Source organism: Platichthys flesus, chromosome 23, assembly GCF_949316205.1.
Source record: "Platichthys flesus chromosome 23, fPlaFle2.1, whole genome shotgun sequence".
In the NCBI taxonomy this organism is placed as follows: domain Eukaryota; kingdom Metazoa; phylum Chordata; class Actinopteri; order Pleuronectiformes; family Pleuronectidae; genus Platichthys; species Platichthys flesus.
The window spans coordinates 12,903,188-12,918,598 of NC_084967.1; the positions used below are offsets into that span (position 1 = coordinate 12,903,188).

General features: G+C 42.2%; 2 protein-coding genes across 2 annotated transcripts; one reads left to right on the top strand and one right to left on the bottom strand.

The window, feature by feature from the left end:
• Positions 1-5,356: 5,356 nt before the first annotated feature.
• On the top strand, positions 5,357-6,075 carry LOC133949127 (leptin-B-like). Its single transcript, XM_062383316.1, has 2 exons — positions 5,357-5,509; positions 5,755-6,075. Exons 1-2 carry the CDS (start codon positions 5,357-5,359, stop codon positions 6,073-6,075), a joined length of 474 nt encoding a protein of 157 aa, XP_062239300.1.
• A 782-nt stretch (positions 6,076-6,857) lies between these two features.
• LOC133948533 (uncharacterized) lies at positions 6,858-10,533 on the bottom strand. The gene is made up of 3 exons (XM_062382343.1): positions 10,234-10,533; positions 8,697-9,316; positions 6,858-8,017 (listed from the first exon to the last, which is right to left on the bottom strand). The coding sequence occupies exons 1-3, from the start codon at positions 10,254-10,256 to the stop codon at positions 7,644-7,646; spliced, it is 1,017 nt and encodes a 338-aa protein (XP_062238327.1). The 5' UTR covers positions 10,257-10,533; the 3' UTR covers positions 6,858-7,643.
• Positions 10,534-15,411: the final 4,878 nt, after the last annotated feature.

A 15,411-nucleotide genomic window follows, 5' to 3' on the forward strand; every position in this document is an offset into this window, starting at 1 on the left:
AAAGTATTTAAGATTATATGCTCCTGTATATATTATTATATTTATTGATTTTATACTTGTTTAAAAACATGTTTTGTAATGTGATAGGAGTGCCAGTCTCAAACATTATGAATAGAATGTCATCACCAGGCAGAAAGATGCACACACATTGTGACCCAATGAGCCGAGGGACAGGAAACGTGCGTCTTTGAGCCTTTGACGTTCTCTGTGTTACATAAATCACATTATTTATCCCAAACCCTGCGAGCCTTCACAATGTGGCTTTTGTGCATCAAGACCTGAGGCTCTGCTTCCCATGCGCTGACGAGGCGTCACTCAAACGGAACACGTGAGCAAATCGCTCAGTGAGTGTTTGCACACGCGTGTGTATGTACTGGACATATAGCTGGTAAACACAACGAGCAGGATTAAGCACGTGTGTCGTGTCCCGCCCTCTTCTCTGATGTTTGTAATGTCATGCTGTGTGGTTCCACATGTTCAGTTAGGTTTTTCCTCTCTTAGATGTTTTGTTATTGTAATGTTGATGAATAAAGATTAAATTCAATTAAGACTGAGCTGTTTTGTCGTCTATATCCAAAATATTACAACCATCATCTGGGATCGGCTGCAACTGTTCAGGCACTTTGTGTATCTACACAACTAAGTGTGTGTTATTATTTACTGTTACTGAATCATAAATGACACTGATACAGTCATTGCAATTATAATTTATCACAGATTTTATTTTGTATTTTCTCACAATTTAAGTAAAAGTCCGTAAACACAGCGACCACAGCAACTAATCATAAAATAACCCATTTATTTAGATTTGCATGTTTACATTCTGTTTAAACAACTAACAAACAACAGTGCCAACTAATGTCAGCTCTGCCCACATGATGAGCGTCTACAGACCAACACAGCCTCTATGTTTTCCAGTAGACCAGCCCCCCCCCCCCCCCCCCCCCCCCCGCGCATCCGTTAATTGACCAAACGAATCGCCGGCTGACCTTCAGCTCTGGAGCTGGAGATTCTCGGCTAAATCACGAGTGTGGTCCACAAATTTGTGTCGCACATCGCCCGGGGAACTAGGCCAGCGCCTCATCCGTGTCCTCAGATAGGGACGTGGGTTGGTGGACGCACTTTTGCTCCTCTGCCACTTACTATGGAGTGGCTCAAATTGGTGACTACAGACAAAAGACACAGAAATGACATTTTATTTCACTGGAAGATATCTGTATTTCATATCTGTGACTTTGTGTAATTTGATACAAAATGAAAGGTTCGGAGAGAAGAAGTCATTTTATGGTTATTTTGCTTGAAACATGGTACTTTTCATTCTTAAAAGATTTTCTGTGACATTTGTGAAAGTGCAAACATAGAGGATTTATTACTGTATGGGTTTATAATTGGATTCCAGATTTTTCACGAAGACGTAAAACAATACAACATGATTTAACATTTCTTCTATTGTTTCAAAGAAAAGAAGAAATGTTCAGTAAAAGGGTTTAAAAATATTCTGGAAAAGCCACTGACGTAAACAACATGACAAAATCAAAGCCTTTAATAATCTCCCAGATTATTCATTTCATATAAAATTCTACAAGGTTTGTTTTGCAGTAGGAGAAAATGAGTAATAAGGGGAACACTGTCAAACATTGAGGAGACGAATTCAAACACAAACTGACAAACTGGTGCTCTGCTGTATCTCTGGGTGGCTGTAGCCCTCCAGAGGATGTTTGGAGAACTGCAACCTAGGACTCACTACAACTCCATCTATTTCACGCCTGTTCAAAATAAAAGGTCCAAGTTGAAGACAGAATGTTTTTTGTATCTGATTCATTTTCGTTAATTCCCAGTTTCATACTGGTAGTCTCCTCCGCATGACGTGTTCCCACCCAAATACGGCAAAGAGAGTTAAACATGGATGACTTAATGTCTAATTTGTTAGAACACAAAACAGCGGCTGATGAGAAGTTTGCTTTTCTTGGCTTTGAGTTTTTCCAAAGATCTTGTCTGAGCCTTGATGTTATCATCGAAAGCTGCTTTCCTTTCACAGTGACTACATGATTCAACTTAATCAACACAAGCCTGCGTCTGAACCTGACTCAACCAGGGATAAAGTCCGGTTCCAGTTATTCACGCTGCTGATGGTAAAACTGACAATGCTACTGTTTTTAATTCTGGCCACTGGAAAATTACACAAAAACGAGAAACAATACAGAAGTTGTGAAAGATCAGTCGTAACGTTCAACAGATGGACAAGCTGCTTCTATTAGAGTCATTGTTAGTGTTGTATAGTTATGAGTATTCTGCGTTGGCATTTTTCATAGAATTGTACATGAAAAATTTGGACATTTTATACGATTTAGATGACGTCAGGTAAACAGTGAAAAGAAAACAAAAACCTGTAGACACAATTATTCTGTAGGACAGACTATTAGGGCCATATTTAGAAGAATTTCATAACATTCCATGAACTAAGTTTACAGGAAAAAAGTTGTAAAAGAATACATTTGCAAATTAAAGAAGAAACTAATTTTAAAAGAATAAAGAAAAGAACATTAGTTTGTGGAGAATCAGTGTTCGCCTGAGTTTCCCTCCCTCGAGATCCAAAGTCTTAATCATCATTTTCTCGAGAAACCATAATGGTATAATTCAGATAAGCCAATGAAAACCTGACAGACCATCACAAAAGAATTTCCTTCAAGTCTCTGGGGTTCTTTCTTCAGAACAGACAGAATTACACAATCTTTTCAAACTGCTGGTACTCATCATCCTATATTAAACAAAACATTCATATATTCATAGACAAAATAATTCTCACAAACGGTCCCTCTGGATCATTTCAGGACATTTCAGTCATTCATTCCTGGAGCCACAGAAGTGTGAGTTTTAATCGATCTAACACTATCTTAGTTTAAAGGGTTTCTCCAGTAAAGCCTCAAGTCATCTACCAGACACCAGACGAGACACCATCCCTACAAAATGTGTTACTTCAAGAGATTGTGGTTTATTAACGAACCTCAGATGAATCTGTCTGACGTCTGAACCTCTGGAAGAGCCAAGTCTACTGTACAGTTATTTCATTAGTCATTAAACCGCAGCTAATCTCACCAGACCATACTCCACATGGATTTTACTGGAATCGAACAAAGCAGATATTGCAATAAGTGACTCAGCCCATGTTAGATGCTTAGATTCTCCGTATCATTTACGTCAAAGGAGAAGTATTTCCCCTCTGAGTACAGTTCTTCCTGTGGGAAGGTCAAGAAGAGCAACTGGTTCAGTAGCCGATATGAATGGACAGTTTGCGGGAACAGTTGACCATTCAGCGACTGGTCAATATCAATCGCCCACTGCCCGGTCAGCAGAGGAATGATATTAATTTGCCTCAGTACTTTTCATAGGTTACCAGGATGAGAGGCGTAGGAGGAATCGTTCAATGAGTCAGATTTCCTCAGAAACAATGAAAAAGTTGTTTTGATGTCTTGAGTTGAACTTTGCCACATGTTTGAATTTGGAATTCATCCTCAACCAAAGAAAAAGGGTCCAGATCAGACATGTCCTGTGTGGAGAATCACCGACAACAAATCCTCCCTCCAGAGGTTGAAACTAAAACTGTTACCCTCCCCCCCGACTGAGGGATTCCCGACATTTGAGCATATTTTGGAAAAAAAAAAGAGGAATGTAAAAAATGTGACTGTTTCTTTGTTGTGTCAGGGCGTCTTCAACTGGAACAGCTAATCAACAGCTTGACGTGGCGGTGACGACATTACTCTGACGTCACTGTGAACTCCGATGCAGTTATCGATGTGTTGTGTTGCCGTGAACCAGGCTGAGAGTTGCACAACCACAAGGAATATGTCCGAGGAGACATTTCATCACTTCCTGTCTGATCAGCAACTTAAGAGACATTGTTTCTCCTCAGACATTAGAGAGAGGTCATTAAAATATAACTTTGTGTTTTGTAGCATTGGCTCCAACATAATTCAGTCAGTTTCCTTCTCTATTCTCTGAACATAGTAAAATAGTTGAATAGATATTTACAGACTTTTGAATAGATTTGTCTAAATAGAAAGACAAATTTATGATTTTGAAGCAACAACCTGTGATTATTATGATTATTAATACAACTACAAACACATTTATTATGTCAGTTCTATGACAGTTACAACATATTTAGAGAATGTTTCAATTGTAATAGATTTATTGTAACAAAAGTGTCTATATCTTTTTTATTAGTTATTCTATTTAAGTATCAATAATACTAGATTGTTTTCAAGCGTATAATATTTTAGAAATGCCTTTCAAATTGGCTATTTCTATCTTATCCATGGAGATATGTGGATCTTTGTATAATTCAGACTTCATTGAGTCTGATCTGAAGGGTTTGACAGTTTGACTTTGTGTCACTGGTGTTCAAACAGGTTCCACGGGGGAAACACTGATTCAATAAAACAAACAGTCATTACACACACACACACACACACACTCAGAAGCTTGGTGGTTGGAGCATCACGCCTTCAGACAAAACCCCTCTGGAAACTACCACCCAAGATTTTAAGAACCTGTGCGAACCCTGTTATTATGTTTGTCGTCTCTAACAGCGATAATAAAATCAGGTGAGAAACGTCACGGGTTCCACGTTCCAGAGGAGACAACATTTCACGGCTCCTCATTCCACGTATGTCTCAATAAGGAGATCCTTGCTTTCAAAGGCCCGACCTGAAGAAAACCACTGTTAAACATGATGAGCAACAAGATTATACTCATCGGCCTTTATTCTGGTTTTAGAGACGAGGAAATACCAGTTTCCCCGAAAGCATTTCACCTTTATGTGTGTAACACGGCAGTTATACTGTAATTCACCATTCTGTTATGATCCGTTTCTACATTTGATTTTGGAGTATTAGTGGCTTTGCACTGCATGTTTTGGCCAACTCCAGCTTCAGCCGACCTGCACATGTGCCAGTGCTTAAAGGTCCTGATCTTTTATCAGCAGACACACCAGTGATGAAATCTGAGGGGGGAACAAAAGTGGGAACACAGGATGTGTGCGAGTTCCTGACGGCCGAGTCAGAAAGATGGGAAGTCTTCTAATTTTATTTAACGTGTCATTATGTTTCATAATAAATGAAAGTGTGTTGACCAGCTGGAGGAGGAGACGGGAGGGGGCGGGGGGGACTTGAGTTACAGAAGAGTATTTAAATGGGGGGGAAACATACAAACAGCCATGTGTCATCTGTCTCGTCATTCCGTGCAACAGGAGCAGCTACAAGGTGAGAATATTCCCCCCTATTTCCAATTATACAGGGTTAACATATAGAGAGACAAAAATTATTTTATAACAACTTTGTTTTTGTTGTTTTTTAGGATGCACATCCCTCTGACCCTTCTCTGTGCCGCTCTGATGGCAGCTGGTTCCACAGGTCGCTCCTCGAGGAGAGCCTCCGTCAGAAACACCATATACGACATCAAGAATATGGTTCAGACGACTCAGGTCCACATCAAGTTGGTGAGGAGACAGGTATGATGCTGTCTGTCCCAGGGCTGTGGGATCTCTGTGTTTTCAGGAAGAGTCCTAGACGTGTTTATTTGATGGCCTTTTATCCATAAAGGGATAAAAGATGATTGTTTCTGAATCACTGCTGGAAGAAAACTTTAACGTGTACATATCACGGTGCTGGAATAGTTTAAATAAATACATGAACAAGTAAGGAGGATGTATTAATAAAGGTTTAAAGAGTTTAAAGTTCTTCTTCTGTTCCTTAGCTGTCGGTGTTCCCGCTGATAGAAGTCAGCACTCCCTCTATCGATGGACTCGCCAGCATCAGCCACGAGCTGGGCCTCTTGGACATAGAGCTGCAGAATCCCTTCACCAACCTCGTCAGCCAGGTCCAGACCGACGTCTCCAGCTTGGAGGGACGGGTACGTGCCCTGGCCCAGATCTTGGACTGCCCCGTCGGGTCCCGACCCAGCGGGGACACCGCAGACAATCAGTTCCCGGAGAGTCAGCTGTACCTGACGCTGACGAAGGTGCAGCTCTACATGGAGATGCTGCTTCTCAAGGAGGACAAGCTCAAGGTCTGCTGAGAATTCACACTCAACACACAGACGCTTGTTTGCACAGAAAGCTCGATGTACTCACGAATGAAATTTGTCTTTGCACATAAATCTTTGGGAGCGAGTTCTATGTATAAAAATATTTAAATGTAAAATATTTAAATGTAAACATATATAAAATGTTGATGTCTTTGTAAGACTTATTTATATAAATTTATGGTATATTGAGGATATTTTATCGGCTTCAAAATCGAATAAGTATGGAAAATGAACATTGATTTAATTGTTATTTGATTTGAAGTGTGTTGTTTTTTTTACAATTTTTTCTTAAGCTCTTTTTAAGCAGAAATACACTAAACTCTGAAATAAAAGTTGTAGTCATTGTTTGTGATTGTAGATTATTTATTTTTCACTCCACCAGGTTATGATGACTTTGTCTGTTTGTTATCAAGCACGGTTATGCACACATCTGTCAGACAACCAGGAAAACTTACACACACACTCACGCTCACACACAGACACACACTCACACACACACACACACACACACACACACACACACACACACACACACACACAAACACACACACAGACAAGGAAACCAGAAAAGTAAACATTGTAGTTTCAGGGAATGAACCAATCTGTCAGGTCCGGGGGGGAAAACAGTAGAGACCAATTAGATTTCAGGGGGGAGTTGACGTTTGTTTCTATATATTAGTATAATAATGTTGGACGATTTGTTGCTTTAAAATGAAATAACCAAACAAATACATTTAATATTTAAATTAAAATATTAGTTTTTCAGAGTCTGGTAATGATTGGAAAACTACTATCTTTTATTAGAAAAATAGTGCACACACTGCAAATATATATTTCCATGATTACAAAAGCCCAAACAATCACATCTATTTTGTCTGTGCATCACATATCATATTCATTTCATCATTCATGCTTCTGATGTGCATGCAGCAATAAGGGGCGTCGGCCAATAAGTGAGATCAGTGCGTTGTCCAAATTTCTCTGGTCTTGTTGTCATCACTCTCATAGAATCCGTACATAAACAGATGTTTTACAATTAAACAAATAACAAAGATTAATAAATATACATAAGCCAGTAGAGTAATATTGCTGCCGTCAGGTATTAAGTACTTTTTCCCTCTCTTTAACTGTAGAAACAGTTTGACATCACTGGAATACATGTCACTTTTTAAATAAAATTTCATAACATTTCCATTCATCAGAAAAACATATTCAAAGGACCGTTAAAACAATACCTGCACTTAAATCAAAATGCTACGGCCAGACTTCTGACAGGTTCGAGGAAGAGGAACCATATTCTAGCCTTCATCTTCATCTTCCCCCAGTTCACCTCAGAATTCCGTGAATGGATGGTTTGCTCCTAATAACACAGATATACTATTATTGTTAAGATTAGCATGATACAGGCTCCAGACAACACCTTGTTGTGCAAAACAAACATCAGATGACAAATGCTCCACAGAAATACATTAAATACTAGAATCAACAAACAACAAAGTCAAACAGCTAAAGAAACTATCGTTGTTCAAGGTGCAAGGTTAAAATTCATCAATTGGAAATCACAACGCATCTTCCACTTGTGATTTGAGGGAGAGCGTCGGCAGTGACTTCAGGAATCCGTCCAGCGTGGACAGGTAGTCTTGCGGGTGGCACCGCATGTGCGCCGCGTGTGTCGACTCCTTCCACTTCCTGCTCTCCACGGCCACGCCTCTCTTCCTCCAGAGGTCAATAGTGTTCTCCACGGCAGCCCAGTCGCAAAGGGCGTCGTCCTCGCTGAAGAAGAAGAGGGCCGGCGTGGTTATCGGACTGTTGCGGAAAACCTGGATACTGCTGCTGTAAAAGTCTGCCGTGTGGGACTTGAAGAGCCAGAAGTAAAACATGGCCGCGTTTTTGACGAAGCCCTCGAAACGCGGCACCAGAGTTTTGCCGAGGCCTGAACAGCAACGAGAGAGCATGAGATTAACAGGGTGACATTAAAAAGAGACATATTGACCTCATATTCAGGTTCATACATTAAATGGGGTCACAGTGACCTTTGACCTTCAAAATCAAATCAGTTCATCTTTGAGTTCAAGTGAATGCTTGGACCGAATAATGAAACAGTCCCTCATGGCATATTAGAGATATCGTGTTCACAAGGCAAAAACATACATACTTTATGTGCATATTACAATTTCAAACTTCTGAAAGTATGTTGAATAATATTCATTACTTCTACAGAAAGATAGTAAACTAAAAAATCTTGAGTTAAAGCCTTAAAAAAGCTAAATGATTATATATAAACGTGCACCCTGTTTGGAGCGTGCATTTAGATAGTGGCTGCAAAATGATGTTAACTTTATTATTGGTTATTGTTTCTTATCTATTCTTTATAATCTATCTCTAAAAATATATTGAGGTCCAGCCTGATATAAATGTAGATTGACGTTTGCAGCCACTGTCCTGCTGCAGGTTGCGTTAGGAACAAGCTGCCACCAGTAGATCCAGCAGCACTGGAGCAACTGGGCCAGTTGGTCGGCTGCCTGATAAATTATTTAAAGATGTGACACACGACTTCGACAGGATTGCAACCTGAGCCCTGGTGGACGTGCGGTGGATTCACTCCCACTCACCTGTCGCCATGTGCTCCAGGGTGCCGACCACCAAGCTGTCGTAGACGTGCCCTATCACCCTCTGGGCCAGGCCTGCGTGCTGTTTGGGCCCCTGAGCGATTTGGGCGAGCACCTGGGTGAAAGTGTAGCCGCCGATGGAGGCCGAGTGGACCAGCACCTCCCTCCCCGAGAACTGAGGCTCCTCCAGAACCTGCAACACCTCCAACCCGTAGTCGAGGCCCCATCGAGGCCACAGGAAGTGCGCGACACTGCTCTGCACCACAAGGACGTCGAGGCCACGGGTCAGGTAGAGGTCCCTGTACTTGGCCACCGCCGCCGGCCGGGCACCGAGCCAGGGGAAGAAAAGAAGAAGCGGACGGGCATGTGACTGGCCGGGGGGGGAGGCGGTCGTGTGCGAGGGTGAATCAGAGAGCAGCGGGGAGGAGGGAGAGTCTGCAGAGGGGGAGTCGCTGAGGGGGAGAGCGGGGGGGCTCTGAGACTCTTTGGCTGGACACAGCTGTACCTGGTGACCTGCCTCTGGAAACGCAGCGTGATAATAAGTGATGCTGTTCCTGATCCTCCGGGTCATGAACCTCCCTCCGCTGCCTTGTTCAGGCGTCGAGTCATCAGTCCGGAGAAAACTGGACACAAAGACAAAAAGTCAGATTTAGAATGACAGAGAAATAAAATAATTTAAAGTGTTTAAAAAGGGCAAATGTCTTTACAGCTGGAAACCTGCTCAACCAGACTTATGTGTGTGTGTGTGTGTCTGTGTGTGTCTGTGTAACGTGAGCCAGTTATCATATAAGAAGATAAATCCTTGTTGCTGCCGTAAGAGCTACTCAGACCAGACAAAGCAAATTTGTGCTCTGTATGCAAACACAGCGTTTTCCGATTCCCTGCCGGAACAAAGGCCCGACGTGATGCCTGAGCACGTGGGCGTGTTCGGAAAGCTGCCTCAGGAATTTGGTTTCCGAACATGACACCTAAAGAAAAGGAGCCGAAGAACCACCTGAACCTGTCGAGCCCGAAGACCGGCCGATCGGCATTGTTGTCGTTCCTCTGATCGAGTTATATTTATATATATTTGAGACTATTTTTGACTCATCATCATCATCATCACTACCATCTGACAGCAGACGCTTCGCCAGAGAGAAGCAGTTCCAGCCATTGGTGTGACATGTGTTCAATAATTTAGTTCTTGACAGTTCTTGCCAATATCAATACACATGAATAGAGGGGGGGGGGGGGGGGGGATCTAAAATGTAATTACATTTGTATTATCATTATTATTATTAACACCCATGCCTCCAGTGATCATCTGTACTGCTTATCCTCTGAGGGTATAATACTATGTAGATTATTATTGTTATAACTGACCAGCAAAGCTCATTCGGGCCTAAACCCCCATCACTCCATCATGTGCTCGTGCATGTACGTGCACGTTCGCCCCCACCCCAGACAGCCCTCATCCTGCGTCCTTTCGTGTTGCGCAGGTTCCGCATTCACGACTAAAAGGTGAGCAAATGTCATCCAGAGCAACGTGTCCTTCACTTACGCTGTCGGCGCCAGATTCCCCATGACACCAACCAGGCCCCGGCTCGTCCCGGTGCTCCTGCCCGCCCGGACACTGCGGTCTGTCGGCCACTGGGTCGGCTCTGTCCCCGGTGAGCTCGCCTCTCAGCGCCGGAGAAGAACCGTGTGTGTCAGTGCTGTTATTAACAATGAAAGGGACAAAGCAACCGACGCCCGTGTCGGTGTTTCTGTCCCCGACTCTTTACTCACGGTACCGGTTCCTGCAGAAGCGTGAACGCGCACTGAGCCGCTGGTGCCAGGCAGCGAGGCTAACCATGACGAGGCGCTCGCTCCCGTCAGATGAACAGCTGATTTACGGCAGGAGGAAATTTAATCGTCACTTCTATTATAAGTATTAAAAACGTGTTTAACATTGTAACAACAACAATAATAATAATATTTGTAAGTATAATAACAGTATAATAATAATATTGATGACGATGATGATATTATTATTATTAACAATTGTTTGAATTAACATTATCAATATTGCTTAAAACATTTGTATGTATCCTTTTTCAAAACATTATTATAATTTTTTTATACTTAATAATAGTTATACTGTTGATAATTCTAATACTACTATGATATATATTATAATACAAACTTTATTGACATATTTATTTTCTCAAAACATTACTATGACTATAAATGTTGATATTATTATTGTTGTTATCAAATAAATAATAAATAATAATCTATTAAAACATCTTATTCATGAAATTTGAAACAAGACCTTATGTAACCATAATATATATGAATATATATATATTGATGCTGCAGATTACACAGAGGTTTTCATAGTAGAAAGACCCTTGTGGCTGTGGCTTTGTGTATAAAGTGATGAAATCATAGAGACCAAAGTGTGTTGCCTCTGACTTAGTGAAACTGCTGCAAACATAGTTGGAAGGAAGAGTATCGATGAAGAGGATCTAAAGTGCTCGAAAGATGAAGATGATTAAACCAGTGAGGGTCGAACCCATCACCTGTAGCTCTCTCTCTCTGCTCCTGCTGGTCAATAAGCTGCTCTCTCTAACCACAATGTAATACTCAATCCCTCTGCAGCCACACAAATACACTGTGTTCTCCACCAACCATTACTGCAAGACATGTCCGTGCCACAAGATGGAGCTAGAGACCTACACAGCTGGTTGCTCTGCAGAAAGAAGAGAATATAGTTTGTGTGGAGCACTGTGATGAATCCCTGCCTTCACACTGGTTGAACTGGAAGTAGTGGATTCATAGAAGTGGTAGATATAGGCTGTGTGAGGGTGCCACTGGTAATGATAATAATAATGATGAATCTTAAATCTGAATTCTCAAAAGGAAGCTGATGTCTCTTCTGACGTCACCAGTCGGTTCATCTCAGTGAAGTTTGCTGTAGATGTGAGTCGTTGTCGTCACGAGGGAGTTGAGTTGTGTGTAGGTGACTCTAAAATGGCCGTCACAGTGCCCATCACATCTTTCACATGCACATGCAGCAGAGGCAGTTTTAGGTCACACACACACATACACACACACAGAGACACACACACGCCCTTCACTGTGGATCTATTTTCTGCAGTGATTTGCACCTTCCCCCACCATGCACACAGACACACACACATGACCTTACACTTTCCTATACTGCTGTTTCATATGTTTGACCTTCTGAGAGCTTCATGTGTCAAATACACTATTATAATACTGCAAACTAGTAGAAAAATGGCTGAATATTCATGATTGGGGTTCGATGGAATTCACTGTGTCCATATTATTGAGAAGCCATGTCATGCTGCTATTCTGCGGATATATCATTTTAGCACCACACCACTGCCTGGGTGTAAACCAGTGGGTTTGGTTTGAGGAATCTGAAGCTCTCAACAGGGGGATGTGTTTAAAAAGGTCAAAGACAGGGTGTAGGGATTTGACAACCCCGGAGGTTGTGTTTTCATCTGTGTTTGTTTGTTAGTTGGCAGGATTACACAAAAACTACCGGACGGATCAGCAGGAAACTTGGTTAAAGGCTGTGGGTCCGGATCCGGATCATTGTCTTTCACATCGTTAGAGGATGTTTTCTCACATCTTTGTTGATTTCTCAGGAAGTTATTAATGGGTCTTGATGCGAAAATCATTTTTACTGATAGTCAACTGAGACTGTCTCCTTTCATGTTCCAATTACTCCTTTTGCCCACAAACATATTGAGTCGAGCGGCTTTATTTCCACTGCTTTTGAATTTGGTGACAGTTTTTGTGTATGTTGAAACTTTGTGAGTGACAGAGGAAGCCTGAGCTTTTCCCTGCTGGGCTCAGCGTGGCCACTTTCAGGCTCAGTCAGGCAGAAAAATGATTGAGTCCCACAAAAACATGACCCCCCCCCAGGCCCCCTACAGGCCATGTTCCTGTGTTACCCTCAATGCCATAGCTACTCGTCTCCACCCCTTCTCCTAAATCTTATGTCATCCCCTTTAACATCGCCCCTCATCCCCGCTGATCTTCTATACAGTCCACCCCTGCAAAGCTGCAGTACCCTCTCACCCCCCCCCCTCTCAGCACCTCAGACCACCCCCTTTATCGCTGCCCCACAAACCCCCGGCCTTTTCCTTTTCACATTGTTTCTCCGCGGACCCTATTGTCCCAGCGAAGAGGGAGAAAGTTGGCGGGGGGGGGTCGAGAAGAGAAAGAGGAGAGGGGGAGAGAGAATGTGAATTCTCTGTTCTCATGGCAGGACGGGTCCACCCACATCAGGGTGTAGAATTTCCACTGCAGCTTCCTGCTTCTTCTCCCAGTCTTTCCCCCTGTTCACTCATCTCTGTCATATCTGCTCCTGACGTCATGTGACTCAATAACTGTTCATGAACATGATGGTGTTACACCGAGCGTCCCTAGAGGTGGGGTTAAACTCTGCAGGGTTTATTTTTGTGTCTGGTTATTGATCAAAACAAAACGGATTAACAAACAGATATTGGTGCTGGTAGGTGAGAACATCACCAGAACCAACTTCAGAGAACATGTAGGACATTTACAGTTTTACGGTTACTCATGCTCGGAGAATAGATTCAGTCATGAGCTATTTACAGACTCCAGAAAATGTCCAGACCTAATTTGAGAGTTGGCCTCAGCAGGAGATTTCTTGGCCTTTATCACACATTGACACAGTGCATCTATATGGGCAGCTCTTTCTCTATGACAGCTTAGAGCCACATGTCCCCAGCAGATTTATGCCCCATATTGAACATGAAACATGATACAATATTAATTTTAATACCAGGAAGAAGCATTAAGTGTGACACAACACTGCACACCTTCATTATCTCCCTGCTTCCTCTCCTCATCCATCTTCCTCCGCCCTCCTGCCTTCTCCGCGTGATTTATATTCATATCATGCTCAAAGCTCATGTGTGACACCTTGTTGTCTGAGCTTTTCTTCATTCCATCATCCGTGTTAGATTCCCAGCAGGCGCTCTGAGCTGATGTATTGAACACACGAGCGTTTATTACAGACGACAGACGCACACGTCCCGCCCGGACCCGAACATCTGCCCCATAATCCCATCTGAAACCTCCATGTGTCATTTGGTGTTTTAATCAATCTGCTATCTGCTGTAATTTGGCTGTCAGTCACACCAGGGCCACAGAGACTGCTGACACTTTCCTGACAGGTATCGGATCAAATATTCTAACAGGGGAAATTAAACAGCAGGGAATCATGTTCATTAGTATTTATCTTCATTTCACAAAGAACACTTTTGTATCTTGTATTATAACACAAGATATAACATGTCACAATTCTTTGTGTGTTTCTTCCTTCCACCCCTAGAGGCAGAAGTATCATACTGTACATTTAAAGTACATTCGATTTATTTCTACTATGACAAAAAACCTCTATAAATATATATTTCCATTATGAGCTGATGGCCCAAAAATAATAAATGTATAATTACTGTGTTGATGCTGAATATTAAGTAAGTGCACACACACACACAAACACATATTTGATTTGTCCGCCAAGGTCATATCTGATTTCTCGGGCCTCATCTGCTGCATCAAATCTGAAGGGAAATCTTTCTGAGAAAAGATTAACACACACACACACACACGTCAACTTACACACACACACACTTACAGGACACTAAATACACACACACAAACACACTCTTCATTGTACACAAACAAACAGCATTTGACTCTTTCCAGACACTCTACAGATGCAAAGGAACGTTGTGTTGCGTGTTAAGAGTCTGTAGTCTGTCAGGTGTGAATTTATGTCTTTATGGATTTTGTTCTCAAAGGTCATATGTAGACCCTGAACACTGATGTTCGTTCCACATGTGAAAACGTTGATTGATGACACATCTGATTCTGCTTTTACTTTCATAAACTGCAAACATGAAACATCATCAATTAAAACACAAAGGCAGGAAGGCAAAGAAAACCAAAAACCATGCTTTACAAATATAAAAGCTGAATATGTTTAAAATGAAGTAAAGATGAATTGCTTTAGTGGGTTAAGGTTTTGAAAGGTTCGGGGTCTCGACCTTGTCGTCACTATAAAAAGACAGTGAACAGGCTCTGGGTGGGTTCTCAACAGATGCTGAGCCAATAAACTATTGATAGAGTCCATTGTTTTTTTTCCTCTCTCTTTCAGACAAAGAAACTTTCTCTGACCTCTACAGTCGACCATTGTCTGATACTTTCCATGAGCCGGAGCCAGCGGACTGTACAAGGAGAAGACATCATTATGAAGTCACACACACACACACACACACACTGCTCTGTAGGAGACGCCAGTCTGCTTCACAGTGTCCTCAAGTCGCCAGCCACTTCCAAGAAGCACGAGAAGCCCCTTTAACGCACTGTAGCCCACGGCCCTCAGTCACGCAGATAACACAGGAATATGTGTCGAGGGGCAGGATTCGATGAGGTTATCATGAAGTAAAACAGGACACAGGGCTTCTCTGATGAGCTGGAGTAGAGGCTGGAACCTACCACCAGGGGGGGTACGGGGGGGGGCACAGAGACAACGGAAGTAGCAAATTAATGTTGTCGTTACAGCAGCAACAATCAATTATAGCTATTCTTTACTGCTTTATTCAAAAGTAGAGCGCAGAAAAAATGCAAACTATTTCTCCAAAGGGAGTAATTGTTTCAACCATATGATGATGTTCCAGGCTGCACCCAT

What these genes read in the sequence shown, in the direction of transcription:
- LOC133949127 (XM_062383316.1), top strand. Translation starts at nt 5,357, where the DNA reads ATGCACATCCCTCTGACCCTTCTCTGTGCCGCTCTGATGGCAGCTGGT. An exon ending in TCAAGTTGGTGAGGAGACAG is followed by an intron (nt 5,510 to 5,754) that starts GTATGATGCTGT and finishes TCTGTTCCTTAG; the next exon opens with CTGTCGGTGTTCCCGCTGAT.
- LOC133948533 (XM_062382343.1), bottom strand. Translation starts at nt 10,256, where the DNA reads ATGGGGAATCTGGCGCCGACAGC. An exon ending in GGGAATCTGGCGCCGACAGC is followed by an intron (nt 9,317 to 10,233) that starts GTAAGTGAAGGA and finishes CTTTGTGTCCAG; the next exon opens with TTTTCTCCGGACTGATGACT. An exon ending in CCTGGAGCACATGGCGACAG is followed by an intron (nt 8,018 to 8,696) that starts GTGAGTGGGAGT and finishes GTTGCTGTTCAG; the next exon opens with GCCTCGGCAAAACTCTGGTG.